At 31.2% G+C, this 16,573-nt stretch overlaps 1 protein-coding gene and 2 long non-coding RNA genes across 4 annotated transcripts; all 3 read left to right on the plus strand.

The window, feature by feature from the left end:
- The first annotated feature begins 749 nt into the window (after positions 1-749).
- LOC146932116 (abscisic acid 8'-hydroxylase 4-like) lies at positions 750-4,520 on the plus strand. The gene is made up of 9 exons (XM_085703763.1): positions 750-945; positions 1,195-1,519; positions 1,749-1,898; positions 2,211-2,459; positions 2,576-2,665; positions 2,950-3,028; positions 3,598-3,704; positions 3,867-3,985; positions 4,269-4,520. Exons 1-9 carry the CDS (start codon positions 812-814, stop codon positions 4,363-4,365), a joined length of 1,350 nt encoding a protein of 449 aa, XP_085559889.1. The 5' UTR covers positions 750-811; the 3' UTR covers positions 4,366-4,520.
- Positions 4,521-10,890: 6,370 nt separating this feature from the next.
- LOC146932117 (uncharacterized) lies at positions 10,891-11,479 on the plus strand. Its single transcript, XR_015006928.1, has 2 exons — positions 10,891-11,017; positions 11,191-11,479. It is a non-coding gene; the product is annotated as an uncharacterized LOC146932117 (long non-coding RNA).
- A 578-nt stretch (positions 11,480-12,057) lies between these two features.
- On the plus strand, positions 12,058-15,804 carry LOC146932118 (uncharacterized). Of its 2 annotated transcripts, none has more exons than XR_015006929.1 (3): positions 12,058-12,125; positions 12,780-12,985; positions 15,574-15,804. It is a non-coding gene; the product is annotated as an uncharacterized LOC146932118 (long non-coding RNA). The 2 variants fall into 2 exon arrangements; XR_015006930.1 differs by lacking the exon at positions 15,574-15,804 and adding an exon at positions 13,406-13,514.
- Positions 15,805-16,573: the final 769 nt, after the last annotated feature.

Below are 16,573 nucleotides of genomic sequence, written 5' to 3' on the forward strand. Positions count from 1 at the left end.
CTATATATAAATGAGATTTTTGGTTGATTTTTTTTTTTATATTTTAAATATACCCTTTATTTAAACTATTTTAATTGCAATTTTACGTTTTATATAATACTATTTCAAAGTCAAATTTGTTACAACTCATTATAATATGAACAATTTCACTACAATCAAAACAATAAAAGTCAAATATTTATTTGATTATGATATGTTATTAAAAAAAAGTTATATCTAAATACAATAAAATAAGAGAGAATGAAGCAGAATAAAGTTATATCTCTTAGCTCGTCTTGATGTTAGTAATATATATACTCGTATATATAAAAGGAACTGCATGATTTTGGGTTGACTTTGACACTTACAATTATACCCTTGAATTAATTTGTCTACAAGACTGTTATATTATTGGTGTCATTGAGAAAGATAAACATAGTTTATTACAATATAAAAGTGCAAAATATAGTTTGTTACGTTGGTACAGTAAAAAGATTGGATAGACGGATACGAAGTGCTCCTCTAAAAGCCAGTAATAATAATAAATATAATTTTTTTATCAATAATAATATATTACTGGAATTTTCTTTATATTTGATTAGTTAAATAAGAACTGTTTACTGTTTCCCTTTATCCATGCTAGTCAAGCTCTTGCATATATATAAACCAAGCTCAACAAAACATATCATTCATTCATTCATTGACTTGAACCGTATAGCACATTCCATATCCATCCATCATATTTCATCATATCATTGCTATGGAAATTATTGCACTTGTATTTTACACCTTCCTCTTTCTCTCAATTACTCTCCTCTTGTATCCATTCATAATGAAACACAACAAACACAAAGCCACGTCCAAGCCTAAGGTTCCCCCAGGTTCAATGGGTTGGCCATATATTGGAGAAACTCTTCAACTTTACTCTCAACACCCTAACACCTTCTTTGCTTCTAAACAAAAAAGGTTCCTTCCTTTGTTCCTTAATTGTGTATGATTCAAGTCATATACTGTTTATCATTTAAAAAGTTTGACTTTGTTATGTTTAACTTAAAGTCATATAAATCATGGTTTATGATTGATTGACTTTATAAAAAAATTAAGCTGTCAGTGCATCAAAATTATTCTCTATTATATATATTATTTTGGGTAAGTTTAATTTATTGGATGTAGTACTACTAACGTAATTATAATTGTATGAACCATGATAATCAGGTATGGAGAGATTTTTAAAACATTCATACTAGGATGTCAATGTGTGATGTTAGCAAGTCCTGAGGCTGCAAGATTTGTGTTGGTGACTCATTCTCATTTGTTTAAGCCTACATACCCCAAAAGCAAAGAGAAACTTATTGGTTCTTCTGCATTGTTCTTTCATCAAGGAGAATACCACACTCGCATTAGGAAACTTGTTCAAACCTCACTTTCTCCTGAATCAATCAAGAAATTGATCCCTGATATAGAAACCCAAGTTATTTCCTCCTTGGATTCTTGGGTTTCTACTGGACAAGTTATTAATGCTTTCCATGAATTGAAAAAGGTTAGTTTTTTTTATCATTTTTATCAAGGTTGATATACTTATGCTATATATAGTTATTTTATTAAGGGTCGCTAACGAGTACCTTAAGAACACTCTTTAAGAATTCTAAAATAAGGTTATTATTTAAGGTCCGAGTGCTCTTAGGGTACTCATTAGCATTTCCCTTTTATTAATTGTGATCGGGTCCTTCTCCATCCACATATTGATTGGTATGGTTGATTACTTGCAGTTCTCTTTCAATATTGGTATCCTCTCTGTCTTTGGTAACTTGGGAGGCAATTATAGAGAGCAGCTTAAGGAGAATTACAGCATTGTAGAGAAAGGCTACAATTCTTTCCCAAATAAGATACCCGGAACTGCATACTCTAAAGCACTTTTGGTAAGCTACATTGCAACATGCATCTTACTACATATAGTTTTAGTGATTCTAAATTGCACTTTGCAACTGTAATTGTGGCCACAATATAAAATTTTTAGAAGTCCCCGTAACTGCATTGTAATGGCAATTGCGGCCACATCAATTACATTTTTTTACATTATAAAATATATCAGCGTAACTGCAACTGAAACCGCAATTCAGAACCTTAGTTATTTTGTCTCTGACTAATAATCTAAGAAAAATGTTAAATTTATGTCTTCTTGAGCTCTGATTTTCGGTTTAATGAACGTTTTATGATTAAATGCTCTAAAGGCGAGGCAAAGAATTCGGGAGATTATAAGTGAAATAATTTGCAAGAAAAAGGAGCAGAGGTTGATTGAGAAGAATCTATTAGGCAACTTGCTAAACTACAAGGATGAAAATGGACAAACTCTAACGGATGAAGAAGTTGCTGATAATGTGATTGGAGTACTATTTGCAGCTCAAGATACCACAGCTAGTGTTCTAACTTGGATTCTCAAGTATCTTCATGATGACCCGAAACTTCTTGAAGCCATAAAAGTAAGAGTTGTTATTGGTCCTCTTAAAAAATTTCAAAATCAAAATCTTTGTAGGCCATAAGTGTTGAAAATCAATACTTAATAATTAATGATTCAACTAATTAAACTGTTTTGCAGACAGAGCAAATGTCAATATACGAAGCCAATGAAGGAGGGAAGATGCCATTGAGTTGGGGTCAAACTAGAAATATGCCTATTACTCACAGGGTATGAGATATATATATATATATATATATATATATATATATATGGGTTATGATAGAAGACACCTTTTATGAAGGTGTTTTTTAGCAAAGTTATAACTAAAAAGTGAAAATCACACCTTAAGGTGTGACTTGTTAAAAGACACCATCAAACGGTGGCTTGTAACAAAACCCTATATATATATATATATATATATATATATATATATATATACACTACTGTTGTCCGTTGTCTTGTGATGAAGGCAACTTCATGAATATATTTCTCATCAAAATCTTGTATTGTAGGTAATATTGGAAAGTCTGAGAATGGCAAGTATAATCTCATTTACTTTTAGGGAAGCTGTGGGTGATGTAGTATACAAGGGTAATAATTTGATATAGAATAATTTCATTATTTTAAAGTGTTTAACAGTGAAACTCATACACATTTTTTATTGTGGGTTGAAATTCTCGCCCCAACATATGAAATATTTTTGCAATCTTTTATCATCTAAGTTATAATTAGGTGACATGTAAAATACTTCCTCTCGTTTTTATTATAAAAAATAAAATAAAAAATATTAAAACAATACGATCATTAATTGTTTTTTTTTTGAAGGAATACGATCATTAATTGTTGTAACTTTTTAAATATTTTTGCATTATATGTATTCATTAATATTAAAAAAACAATCATTAAATGAAGGGTAAAAAACTCTTTTAAACAATAATTACACGTTCAAAGTTTTTTTTTTGATCAACTACATCTTAAAAGTTGTGACATTTTCTTATACCGTAAAGACTAAAACTTTGTTTGAAATTTTCTTATAACAAGGATAAAAGGGAGAATATCTTTTACCTATGAATTTATTGGAAGTTTTCGTTTACAAAAGCTTTTATTATTTCCTACGTGCATGATTATTTTCTAAAATGTTCTTTCATTCACCTATTAAGGATATTTAATACCAAAAGGTTGGAAAGTATTGCCTCTGTTCAGAAACATCCACCACAATCCAGACTTCTACCCTGCTCCTCACAATTTTGACCCATCAAGGTTTGAGGTATGATATGCAAATATTTTTTGTGATTTCTCTACCACTTGGTGAAATAAATAAAAATAAAATAAATCTCTAGTTATTATGCTTTTGAATTTGAAGACATCTTGTAACCAAAAAAAAGAATTTGAAGACATCTCAACTAATTTTGATTCTTGATGGCCGTAGGTTACTCCAAAGCCCAATACTTTTATGCCATTTGGCAACGGAGTACACTCTTGTCCAGGAAATGAGCTAGCCAAATTGAACATGTTGATTTTAATTCACCATCTAGTTACCAAATTTAGGTGAAATTTCAACTACATTTTGTTGAATTTTGATACTATACTCTATATACACCCTCCGGTCACTAATATAAGCAAAAATCCACTTTTTAGATACATTCAATTAATGATGTATGTGACATATAATAAAGACTACATACATCATTAATTGAATGTATCTAAAAAGTGGATTTTTGCTTATATTAATGACCGGAGGGTGTACTTATTACTTACAATAGAACTATACTCCATATCTTGATATTCAAATTGGTAACATGTTTGTGTTCAATTTATATTTGGTTGGTAGGTGGGAGGTAGCAGGATATAATCAAAGCGAAGTTCAATATAGTCCATTCCCAGTTCCGATGCATGGTCTACCAACAAGATTTTGGAGAGATGAATGAACTCAAGGAAGATTAGCTAGATTGATGACAACATTTAATTATATTTTCCTTTATTTCATTCATGTAATTTTTAGATAATGCATGCATGCATGAGACCCTAACCTTGATGATAACCTATATTTTTGTAGTGAAAAATGTTTTTTTACTAGTAGCTAGTTTATTTAATATGTTAGTGCGAAGAGTTAAATCAATAATCCCTCGTCCCCCTTTTATGTTCCTCCTCTCAAAATACATTTTAGTAATTGGAATCAAGTTATCATACAGTCGGTAATAGTTACTTTCATCGTCTTAAATTATGTCTCTTTTGAGTTTTACACATAAAACAATTAGTAATGTTGATTTTAATAGTAAAATGTGTTTTACTTACTAAGACACTTTTATTATTTATAGTTAGTTGTGTAATTAAATGATTGAAATGCAATAAATAAGAGTATGGTATTGGAAACGCATAATAAATGTTGTATTATAAATTGGTTCATAATTTAAGAAATACTCAGTTTAAGTAGTACACCCTCCGGTCACTAATATAAGCAAAAATCCACTTTTTAGATACATTCAATTAATGATGTATATGGTCTTTATTATATGTCACATACATCATTAATTAAATGTATCTAAAAAGTGGATTTTTGCTTATATTAGTGACCGGAGGGTGTATTTAGTTTTAAGGTCCATGGCGAAAAAGATTTAAACCAAATAAACCTCACCCACCTTAATTATAAACACTTTATTCATCCACCTTTTAGTTATTTCTCATTGGCTTCCCTTTTAGTTATTTCTCATTTTCAGCTTTTTATTACCACGTCTGATTTCATTTTTATTCTTATATTTATATTTATTGGTCCGTTAATTAGGACAGTTCCTATCATTCCATTACAAGCCTTCTCAAAATCTGATGTCCATCTATAGACATAGACATATCTTCCTTTTAGGCTTGTGTGTGAATTCCATTTTCATTACATTTTATGGTGCTTGCACCCACCGTGCAATGCTATCTATAGTGTGTCTACACATTCCCTCAATTTAGTAGATTCCTCCATCTTGTAGATTGATAAATCATAACAGGAGACAACCAAACAAAATGTGTCATGTTACTATGTTAGTGTGATCTCACTCATAATTTGCAGCTCTCTTCCCAATTGTGGAGTGTGAAACCAATCCAATTTTTCCAATCCACCACTCTAAACTCTTCTTCCAACTACGAAGACAGTGTTAGTGGCAGGTGACCAATAGTCACTTCTCTTGTATGTTCTAAAAAAAGACATCACATCACCTAGATGTTTGCACAATCGACAGTGCAGAAATCTTATGTATATAGGAAAATCCTATACAAGATAAAAGTCTAAATTTTCCTATAATAAAAAAATGACACCTAATCAAAACCATGGTTAAATTGTCATTGTACATAAGATTTTTATGGAAAAGTGTTTCATGGAAAAGAAAGCTTATGGGAATTCAAAGTCGTAAGAGTATTTCATATTGTCATTGACAAGCCTAGGTGTATATGATTAGGGGTTGCCGCCAACCCCACAACAATTAGGGGTATAGACATGAATTTGCCACCCATATGATGATAAATATAATGATGCCAGGAACTGATTATGCTAGCATAAAAAAGAAGAACTGATTGATCTAATTGTCTTACTATAGATAAAAAAAAGTTTGTCATAGTGATCTCTCTTTTTCTATAATAATCTCTCATGATAAATTTAATTCTCGTTTTAATATATTTATTAATTTAACTTTGTAAGTATGTTTATTAAAAGAGAGATTATTCATTAGTAAGTTATGATTGATCTAATTGTTTATATTCATTAATTTAATTTATTTAATTAACTTTGTAGTATATATGATCTTTAATTTAACTTATTAAATTTAGGGTTAGTTATGTTTTTGGTCCCTACAAAATTGCGACCTTGTAAGTTTAGTCCTTACTTAATTTTAATAGCATTTTTAATCCCTACAAAAAAAAATTTACTTATAATTTTAGTCCCTACTAAAATAAATTTTGTTTAATTATCCTTAAATTCTTAAATTTTTTAACGATTCTTTTTATACAAGTTTAGAATACTATGAAAGGTTCATTTGCTAAAATCTATTATTTTTTAACATGAAATAAATTAAATATGAATTTTTTAAAACGACAAAAGTTTAAGATATAAGTAACAAAAATATGGACGTAGAAATCAAATTTTTGCGATATTTTTTTCAGAGGACCTTTTAATAACGTTCTTAACACGCCTGTAAAAAATTGTTGAAAAACTTAAGAGTTTAAGCATAAATTAAACAAATTTGGATTGAGTAAGGACTAATATTGAGTGCAGAAATTTTTTGTAGGGATTAAAAATGCTATTAAAATTAAGTAAGGACTAAACTTACAAGGTCGCAATTTTGTAGGGACCAAAACATAATTAACCCTTAAATTTATAAAAATATTGATAGCATAAGTAGTATTTGTTGATTCCATAATAAACAAGTTTTTTTAAGGGCTATAAAAAAATACATTGTAATTGTTGATTATACATATCATGTGTTATAATATCTTCATCCTAGACAAAACTTTCTGGTTTCGTCCCTGCATATTGCGTCATGTGAGATGAAAATTTCTTCTATTTTATTGATGCATTTTAGTTACTTTTTAAGTGGAAATTTGTTTGAATGCATATTTTCTTGAGTTTCAGTATCACTGATTTCCAACCAATTATGAAAATGAAACAATGGATGAATGTGCAGATCTATAATCAAGAAGGTTTATGTGAGGAAGAAGAGGGTATAATGGTCATTTCCACATTGATTGGTTTAAGTAAGAGTATTTTCTTCTATTTATGTCAAAATTTATGAGTCAACAATCACTTATCCTAGTTAACACTAGACACCTCAGCTAAACACAGCCACATCAACGAGATTATTGGTTCAAGGACCATAACTCAAGTGATTAATATTTACAGAACAAAATTGGAAGGATTAGCAAACTCAAAAACTAAAACTCAAGGATTAGACATATAAATAAGCCAATTAGATAAATACCAAGCTACTTATTAATCCTTCCTTAAAAAAAAACTACTCCCTCCGGTCCTTATTATAAGAAACAATTGACTTTTTTAGTTCATTGTGTAAGTGATGTATCTAGTCTATATTTTCAATAAGATACATTAATTATTCTATGAATCTATAAAGTCAACTTTTTCTTATAATAAGGACCGAAGGGAGTACTTATTAATCCATATTTGCTCCATTCGTTGATAATATCAATAAATGATTGTTTGTTATGCTTAAACCAATCCAACTTGGTCAGCCAAGCTCTAACAACCATACTATAATCTATTTTTGAAAAGAGAAATGATATTTGAACAACCATTTTTTACAACTTTTGTGACAACTTTCTCTCTCATACTCACATTATCTTTTTACTTTCTCTCTCTATTGCTTTGGTTTTTGTGTCACTACCTTATTTCCTTTGTAAAATTTTGGTTGTCACAAAAGTTGTCACATATATGGATGTTCAAATAACACAACTCTTTTCAAAAGAGTTGTGTTATTTGAACAACCATTTTTATGACAACTTTTGGTACAACCATAAATTTATAAAGAAAATGAGGTATTGACACAAAAACCAAAGTAATAAAGAGAGAAAGTAAAAACATAATGTGAGTATGAAATACAAAGTTATCACAAAAGTTGACAAAAAATGGTTGTACAAATATCATTTCTCTTTTGAAAAGCAATCAAATTAGATTAGATTAGGTTATTGTGTTCCCTAATAAACAAAAGAAAAAAAAAATAAGGATAATGAAAAGTTGGTGGCATTTCACATGGGAAAGGCTAAAACCATCCCACCATAGGAAACTTTTATTTAATCATGAGATCAACTAAAGACCATGATTTTATCATAGACTTTCAACATCAGATTTTTTTTCTTCTCTCCTTCGTGACTCACTCACCCACAACCAGTTTTGTATATCGTATGATCGGACCAACAGTGACTACCATTCCAACAACTTAAATCATACAAAGCTTCACAAAATGCTCTCAATATTTTTCTTCTCTCTTTCTACCTTGTTTACTTCAATTTTCAGTGTTAAATGGGTCACTGTTGTTAGTTTTCCTTTGTGTTCATGAATGAAATTCACTGTTAGAAGTTTACTGCAAAATTGGAGAACAAACCGAGAATCGCAACCCCAATTGTTAAGGCTTTCTTTGAACATCTAGGATTTCAATTAAATAAATGGACCATTAAGAATTAACAAGGATTTGCGTCAGGAAAAAAGCAACAACTAGGATTTGTAAAAAGAAATAAAAAATTGGTAAGAACATTCTAAAATTGATGTTTTGTCAACCGTGTTTGTACTGTTTCAATCCAGCAAACATTCTTTTACCATTTTCATTAATTAGGAATATGAATATATCTTTGAACAATTATGGTAGTAAATTACGGTTAGTCTCATTATGGTTCAAATGTGAATTTTAACTTACATGCAACAAATACAGTGAATATGAATGGATTTGAAAGTGTGGGGATTTAATTAATCGAAGGTTTTGTTTTTCTTTCGTTGATTTTCTTAGGATGGGGGTTATGAGTGCAAAGAAGATGAAGATAGCTGTGGAGAGAGGGAGTGAGAAGATGGATGCAAGTCAGATATGGATTGTAGGGTGTGGGTAGTTAGATTTGATGTTGAGAGTCTATTGTAAAATTATGGTCTTTGATTGATCTAAAGGCAAAATAAACTTTCCCATGGTGGGAAGGTTTTAGCCTTTCCCATGTGAAATGCCACCTTATTTTAGCCCGTTGTCTTTATCCTTTTGTAATAGGTGGCATTTACCATGGGAAAGGTGAATCCTTTCCCACCATGGGAAAGTTTTTTTGAACCATTAGATCAAATGAAGACTATATTCTTATCATATTCTCTCCACACTATATTATTTTTACACTATTACACCACCCTTGTCTCTCCTCCATGTCCCCACTCACCCACCAGCAACATCAACTTCACCATCAAGGCCGCCCTCCCAAACCTCACAACTGTGTCCTTCTTGTTGCATCCTTAACATTTTGTTGAATAAAACTCCTCAAGGTAGATTTAAGTTGACCGTAACATTTTGTTTCATTTTTTATGAGATCTAAAGTTGTTTATTTGATCTTGCTACAACCCAATTAAAAAAATTCCAAGGCCAAAAACAACAATTACAACTTACAATCTCAAACTAAACTGAAGAGGAACAATCAATAGGGAAAAAAAAACAAAAATCAAAGGCTGTCCCATAAGACATATTTAACAACAGAATCATGACTAAATTAAAATTTCTTATTATTAGTCCCCCAAACTTAGCAAAAAAAGAGAGATATCATTACTGGAAGTGGAGACAGGAAATTGGTTTTGTGGGTTTGAGATCGGTGTTATGTAATCTTGTTAATTGGTTTTTGTGGGTTTGAGATTTGAGAAGGAAAGGGAGAAATTAATTAAAAGTTATTATGAAATGATATAATGATGAATTAGAAACGAGGTATCCTTTGTCTCCGACGAGATTCCGGCAAAATTGAGTTAGTTGCACACCCTTAGTTGCACATGGTTGAAGAAAGATAGAAGAAGAGTAGGATGGTGGTGGAAGATGGTGTGAGAAAATATAGTGTTGAGAGACTATTATAATATCATGTTCCTTACTTAATCTAATGGTCCAAAAAAAACTTTCCCATTGTGGGAAAGGATTCACCTTTCCCATGGTAAATGCCACCTTTGTAATTTGGTATATTCCAAAAAAGTTTTTTTTTTTTTAAATCCTAACAAAGCATTTCATTCCCTCTAAATATTATGGTTTAATTTTTGGCGTTTTTTCTTTTTAGTTTAAAGAAAACTCACGTTTGATATAAGAGTTGAGTGCCATTTTAATAGATGATGTAACTTTAACATAAAATTTGGATGAAATTGGAAGGGACTGCCAAATTAAAAAACAAAAAACATAAAAGGCCAAAATAGTTCAAAAAAAAGTGGAGGTAAGAACGCACAATCAAAATATTGAGGCGATTAACCCATTTGGATTGGCCTAGTGGTATTGGCTTAGGATTTGGGAGTGTGCCCCTCATCGAGATCTCAGGTTCGATTTTCTCCAGTGCCAATTTAGGTGGATAATTTAGCTTCTTAAAAAAAAATATCGAGGTGATTAAAAAATTTCTAAGCTCATAATTCTATGCATATAAAGCTCAAAAGCGCTTTACCCTAAACACAACGAACCAAACGTGTACCCAACTACAAGAGAGGCTTAGTCGTTGAGATATCTGACCCAAGAGTTTCAAACCTTCTTCGCCTTAGAAAATCTATCTATATATAAAAGTTAACCCATGCCAATTTTGAAGCCCTAATTTTTCCTAAACCCTAACGACTAAAATTCCTGTTTTACCCTAACCAAAACCTTAATTATCAAACAACTATAGTAACAAAAGAAGAGGAAAAAAAGCCGCAAAAGATAAACATAAAAAAAAACACGCGTTTTCTCTTTCCCAAAACAAACTCGCGTTTCTCATCTACCCTTTCTCTTCCTTCACCGTTTTCTCTCTCTTCGAAGTTCAATCACCACCATTTCACCATGCCTAAAGTTGTTTCTCGATGCCAAACCTGTTGATAACTGGTGGAAGCACAAGGGCGCTAAAAATTTTCATGTAAGATTCGGTGCTAAAAATTGTTCGAATCGGTGCTAAATGTTCACGAAGTTTTTCGGTTGACGATTGATTTAATTCTGACGATTTCATTTTTTTTTTCTTTACGTTTTTTTAGCTTCGGTAAAGTTCGAGTCGGTGATAAATGCTATTGAGTTTTCTAACGTGATTGACAGTGTATTTGAATTAGGTTGGGAAAGCTGGTGGAAAGAAATGGAATGGATATAAAGGTTGAATTAGGTTAGGATGTTGTGATAATTTCACCTCTGTTTCACTGAAGAAAGTTAATATAAATCTTAATCCGTGTTTTGATTTTAAATTCATTTTTATGATTTATGTGTATTTTAAGATCCGGGTCATTTTGAAGATGTGATGCAACATGTATTTGTTTATGGTATATATTAAGAGGATGTAGTTGGTTCTGGAATACAAAAAGGAGGTAACAAAATCCTAAATTTTGTTGCACTTTTTCCATTCAAATTTGTATGTCTATTGTTTTGATTTAATTGTTGTGTCGTTCATGTTGTCTATTCATTCCGTTGTTCAAAGAACTAGCTACAATCACAAGCAAAAAAGGTACGAAAATTGTATTTTTTGGTTGTTTCATTGGTATCACTTCAATATCTTTTTATAAATATTATTTCATCTCACTAACTTCGCAATTTGATAGAATTGATTTAACGTGGTTTCAATTTTACTATTTCCTTCTCACACAATTTATACTAGTATATTTTTTTTCTTCTGTTTCTTTAGGAACTGTAACTTCTCTTATAGTTAGTGTGACTAGGTTTGAGTTCATATGTTGAAGATGATGATGGAGAGTGAGGCTTTGATGAGAAGGTGATGCTTTTACAGGTTTCTTTCCCCTTCAGGTGATGAGGTTCATATGTTGATTCTGTTGGGGATTTGAAGATTGATGCTTTGGTTATGGGTAGCAGAGGTTTGGGTGCCATACGAAGGTACTACTACTTTGGTTTGTTTTCCTTTGTGTTTGTGTGATTTTTTCTTTATTGAAATATGATTTTGTTACAAAATAAAATATCGGAATTTCTTGCAGAACTATCCCTGTACGGTTGCATTACTCTTTTCTAAGCCATAATTTCATATCTAGGTAATCAACAGGTTGTTTGATTTAATTGTAACTGCATTTTATTCTTTTTTTCCCTACATATTTGACGAGGCTAACTAACCTAATCTGAACTTTGTGCCAAATACTCATTTATATGATTACTCAAAAAAAATTGACTTTAAAACTTCATATATGTGTAATCAAGCCATTATTATACATTGGAATTATGTGTAATCAAGCCATTATTATACACACTGCTCAAACACGACTTTATTTTGAGACTTGAATTCCTGTATTTTTTTCTTTTTGATTCATGCGCAGTGTATCTTTGAAAGTTGTATACACAATGCTCAAACACGACTTTATTTTGAGACTTGAATTCCTGTATTTTTTTCTTTTTAGTTCATGCGCAGTGTATATTTGAAAGTTGTAAATTGATCAGTTTTTGACAGCTTAGATTTAGATTGAGACTTCCATCTCTGCGTCAACTTACTTCTCCACATTCGATTATGTATTTTCCGGCGACAATATGTTGTTGTTAAGCAACATTAATCCAATATATCTGGCGCACCAGCGGCAATGTGTCCATCCTCTATTCAAGATCATTCTTTCTATGACTAATTCACATTGTTTTCTAACTTATAGATGAAATTTTATATATTTATTCTGAATTTCATATAAAATTGTTATTAACAGCATAAAGTGGAATCAAATGAAGTTGAATGGTGGGATCAAATGAAGTTGAATGGTGGGGCTGAGCAGCAAAAAAGAGGTAATGGGGTTCAAAGCCAGGAAGCGGTTGTGCTGCCATCTCACCGCAGCCCCAAAAGAATCAAAAGACCACCGTGAACGATTCTGATGACATGGAATGGTGTTGCTCGGTCCATCAATCCCCCGATCATGTAAGCCACATTCCCCTTAAACTATTATATTCTTTTCAATTTTCAACATTTTATATCAGATATCACAACACTTATATTGCTCTATGGATAGAGTAATTATATTTAACATATGAAATTATACACCATGAATATTTTTGCTTCAATATTAATTGTGTCTTGGCCTTTGTTTCAATTTGCTCCATCCAATTTTTATTATTTTTGCAAGCTTTTCTTTATAAGTTTAATCTTTCATCTCTAGCCGGCAATGTCTATCATGAAGATTCAATACCAAAAAATGTTTGTTGCTGAGTTTTTGAGAGCTGTTTTTTGTGTGCCCCCTATCCTGTGTGTTTTTTGTGAATTTGCTTCTGGTTTGTAAGGTAGCAGGTTTGTTACTTACAAGGATGTCCAATTTTGAATTGTGCTGCATTATTCATCTAGGGGCTGAGAAGAGACTGCTATTGGAGTTAACATACATGTGCACAAACTTTAATTGGAATAACTACATCTTATGCAAGAGGAATTTTCACTTGGATTGAGCATTAAAGGTTGTTTACCTCAGGATTTTAAGTAGATATTTGACCGCCTTCTCTCTGAGCAAACAATGGCTACATGTCTCACATTTAAATGGTTTTTGGCTATTGTTTAATAGAGATTCTATAAATTAACTAAAACTTGAAATTAACTTGATAATTTTTGTGTTTATGCCTTTGTTTGAATTGATTGAAATTGAAAAGTAATTATTGTTATTGATTTTCTTTGAATGGATCAGGGATTTCGTGGACTGAGGAAGAGCACAAGATGTTTTTGGTTGGATTGAAGAAAGTGGGAAAAGGTGATTGGAGAGGAATCTCAAGGAACTATGTGAAAACAAGAACGCCTACACATGTTGCAAGTCATGCTCAGAAGTACTTTCTCCGCCGAAGTAATCTCAATCACCGTCGCCGTAGATCCAGTCTCTTTGATATCACCACCGACACGGTAATTTTTCGGTAATCTCTTAATAGAAACAATAAAACACTTTTTTTTACCTAAATTTGTATTCAATTAGTTACTAATCAATAGAGTAGTATTATGGTATTGCAAAAATGATATTTAATTTTCTGTTATTTTTTTTTTGGTTTTCTAATTTTGATTCAATCAAGTTCAATGCTATTAAGACTTTTGCCATTTAGGAATTTGAACTATTGTAAAGGAAACAAAAAAAAAATAGCAGAAGTGCAACTTTTGCTTCTTTTTTTTGTGTGTGGAAATCCTTTGGTAGTTGTAAAGAAATCTAACAAAACTAGAATCGTTTACTCTATCAAATTCATGGATACTTTATATTTTTTGGCAAATATCTTCTAATTATGCAAACTAGGACTACATATGAACCTTGAATGTATACCTTGGTGTTATATGTTAAGTGATTCATTTGTTTAAATGGTTCATTATGTTAGTCCTTTAGGTTTATAATACAAAATTGTGCCTAATGAAAGTCCCTAGCTACATTGAATTTGTAAGTTGAATTCATTTGTTAAGTCATTCATTTTTAAACGGTTCTCTCAATTGAGAACTCCCACTTTACCATAAGTTGAATTTGTAGCTTTTCTCGCTTTACAGTAAGTTGAATTTGTACCTTTTACTACTGTTGGTTCGTATATATTATTAGTGCCGTTATTTTTCATGGTATCAATAATCTTAACATAGATCACAAAAAAATGTGAAACTAAGTAAAGCCTTTAAATCATTTGGTGTACTGCTTTAATTCCATTAATGATGTGTAGCATGGATTATGTATACTTTGAACGGAGAGATTAATCACTATTTAAAGAATGAAGATCCTGCAAACTTGGTTGGATTTTACATCCTTATGCACCAAATAGTACCTTTGATAGCTCATTAGTACATATTATTGGCTTTCTTATTTGAATTTTATTCATGGCATCCTTCGCACACTTTTGATAACAGTCCAAACATTATTTCTTTCTTATTTTGTTTTCAAAGCATTCATATTCTTAAAGTATTTATTTGCTGTTATTCATTTTATAGTTTATTTGACTTCGAATCTAGCTGCATGGTTGGGACTTATGATCTCAAAGCATGTATGAGTTTTCTTTCTATTCTACTGCTAGATTTTTTTTGAAGAACATTGGTGATTATAGCATTGCAGTTTGTCTGAGAACTAAGAATTTATGTTTAGAAAGCTATTTGTGGTTGTGCTCTTTTGATCTATTCTTTAGACACCTTATGCTTAATTTAGAGTATTTCTTATAATATGTATGGTTTTTTTAATTGCAGGATTGCATGAAAAAAATGTGTAACAGTCCGCAAGTTGTGTTAGTATGGACAGAAATAACCAACAGTGATTTAAAAACACTAGAATATATCTTATAAGATTATAAGGTTTATGTTTGTTCTCTGCATGCATTTCAAGAGTTTACCGGCAAGCGTTGATATATATCTTATAATATTTGATGTATCTGGACATCTCTCTGAGTAATAAATGTTGATGTATTTGGTACACATTTTGAAGCGAATACATTAACTTTCTTTGACTTATTTTTGTTAATATTTTGTTAAGTAAGTGTATGATTTACATGATCTGATCAACTTTGTGTTTATGTTAGGTATCTGCAATTCCAGTGGAGGCAGAACAGGTCAAGAATCAAGATAGGCCTTGAGTTGCCAAAGAGATATTTCTGTGAATATTAAATTAGGACTGTACGATATAATCTTGCTTCTGTCTACTACTTTTACACTGTATATGACCCATGCGGCAGCACGGGTGACATCTACTTAACGACTCATGCTATTTCAATATTATGTTATATTAGCAGAGTAGATGTTTCATTATAAAATGAACTATGTCATTGCACTTTTATATTAATTTTTTATTTCAGTCAATTATTACTATTGGTATGACCCGTGCGTCAGCACGGGTCGATGGTCTAGTTGATGGTAAAACTATGTTTGACTACTTTTTAAAATTGAAAAATTAAAATCTTTATTAAAAAAAAGAGAGAAAACAAAATTGTGCATATGTGAAACTATATAGATATCAAATTCAACTTATAGCATCCAATGAGCGTAGTTGAGTTGGTTGAACAACATTGAACTTATGGTAGATGATCAAAGTCCAATCCCCACAAAACATAGTTTCAAGTTGCATCCTAATTACGGTGAAAACATATCTTTTTCGCAATGCAAGTAAACTATGAAGGTCACTCTCTTATTGAATATTTATCGCACTTAGATAAATACCTTACGTCATCCAATAACACCATAGTTTGTAGTATTTTCTATTTATGTTTTGTTATTATTGAATAAAATATGCAAAATAGGAGGTATGTGAAGCAATGATGCAAAATGGACCAAAGTATATCCCAAAGAACCAAGACTTGTTAACCAACCCATGACCTAGAGCACTCACGTGACATTCAAGACTATTTTGAAGAATTTTGCTCTCCACCCAGCACGTTTTGCTCGCACCCTGCAGCCATGCCAATTTTACCCTTGCGCAAGTTAACATGCGCTACGCAAGTTAACTCACGCTGCGTAAGTTAACTCACGCAGTGTTCCTGTTTTTGAACAAAACCCATCAGTCCGAACTCCAACCACCATTTTCTT

This window comes from Medicago sativa, chromosome 4, assembly GCF_051527215.1.
Source record: "Medicago sativa cultivar Bolivia chromosome 4, Bolivia_mono, whole genome shotgun sequence".
Lineage (NCBI taxonomy): Eukaryota > Viridiplantae > Streptophyta > Magnoliopsida > Fabales > Fabaceae > Medicago > Medicago sativa.

What these genes read in the sequence shown, in the direction of transcription:
- LOC146932116 (XM_085703763.1), top strand. Translation starts at nt 812, where the DNA reads ATGAAACACAACAAACACAAAGCCACGTCCAAGCCTAAGGTTCCCCCA. An exon ending in TTTGCTTCTAAACAAAAAAG is followed by an intron (nt 946 to 1,194) that starts GTTCCTTCCTTT and finishes CATGATAATCAG; the next exon opens with GTATGGAGAGATTTTTAAAA. An exon ending in TTGACCCATCAAGGTTTGAG is followed by an intron (nt 3,705 to 3,866) that starts GTATGATATGCA and finishes TGATGGCCGTAG; the next exon opens with GTTACTCCAAAGCCCAATAC.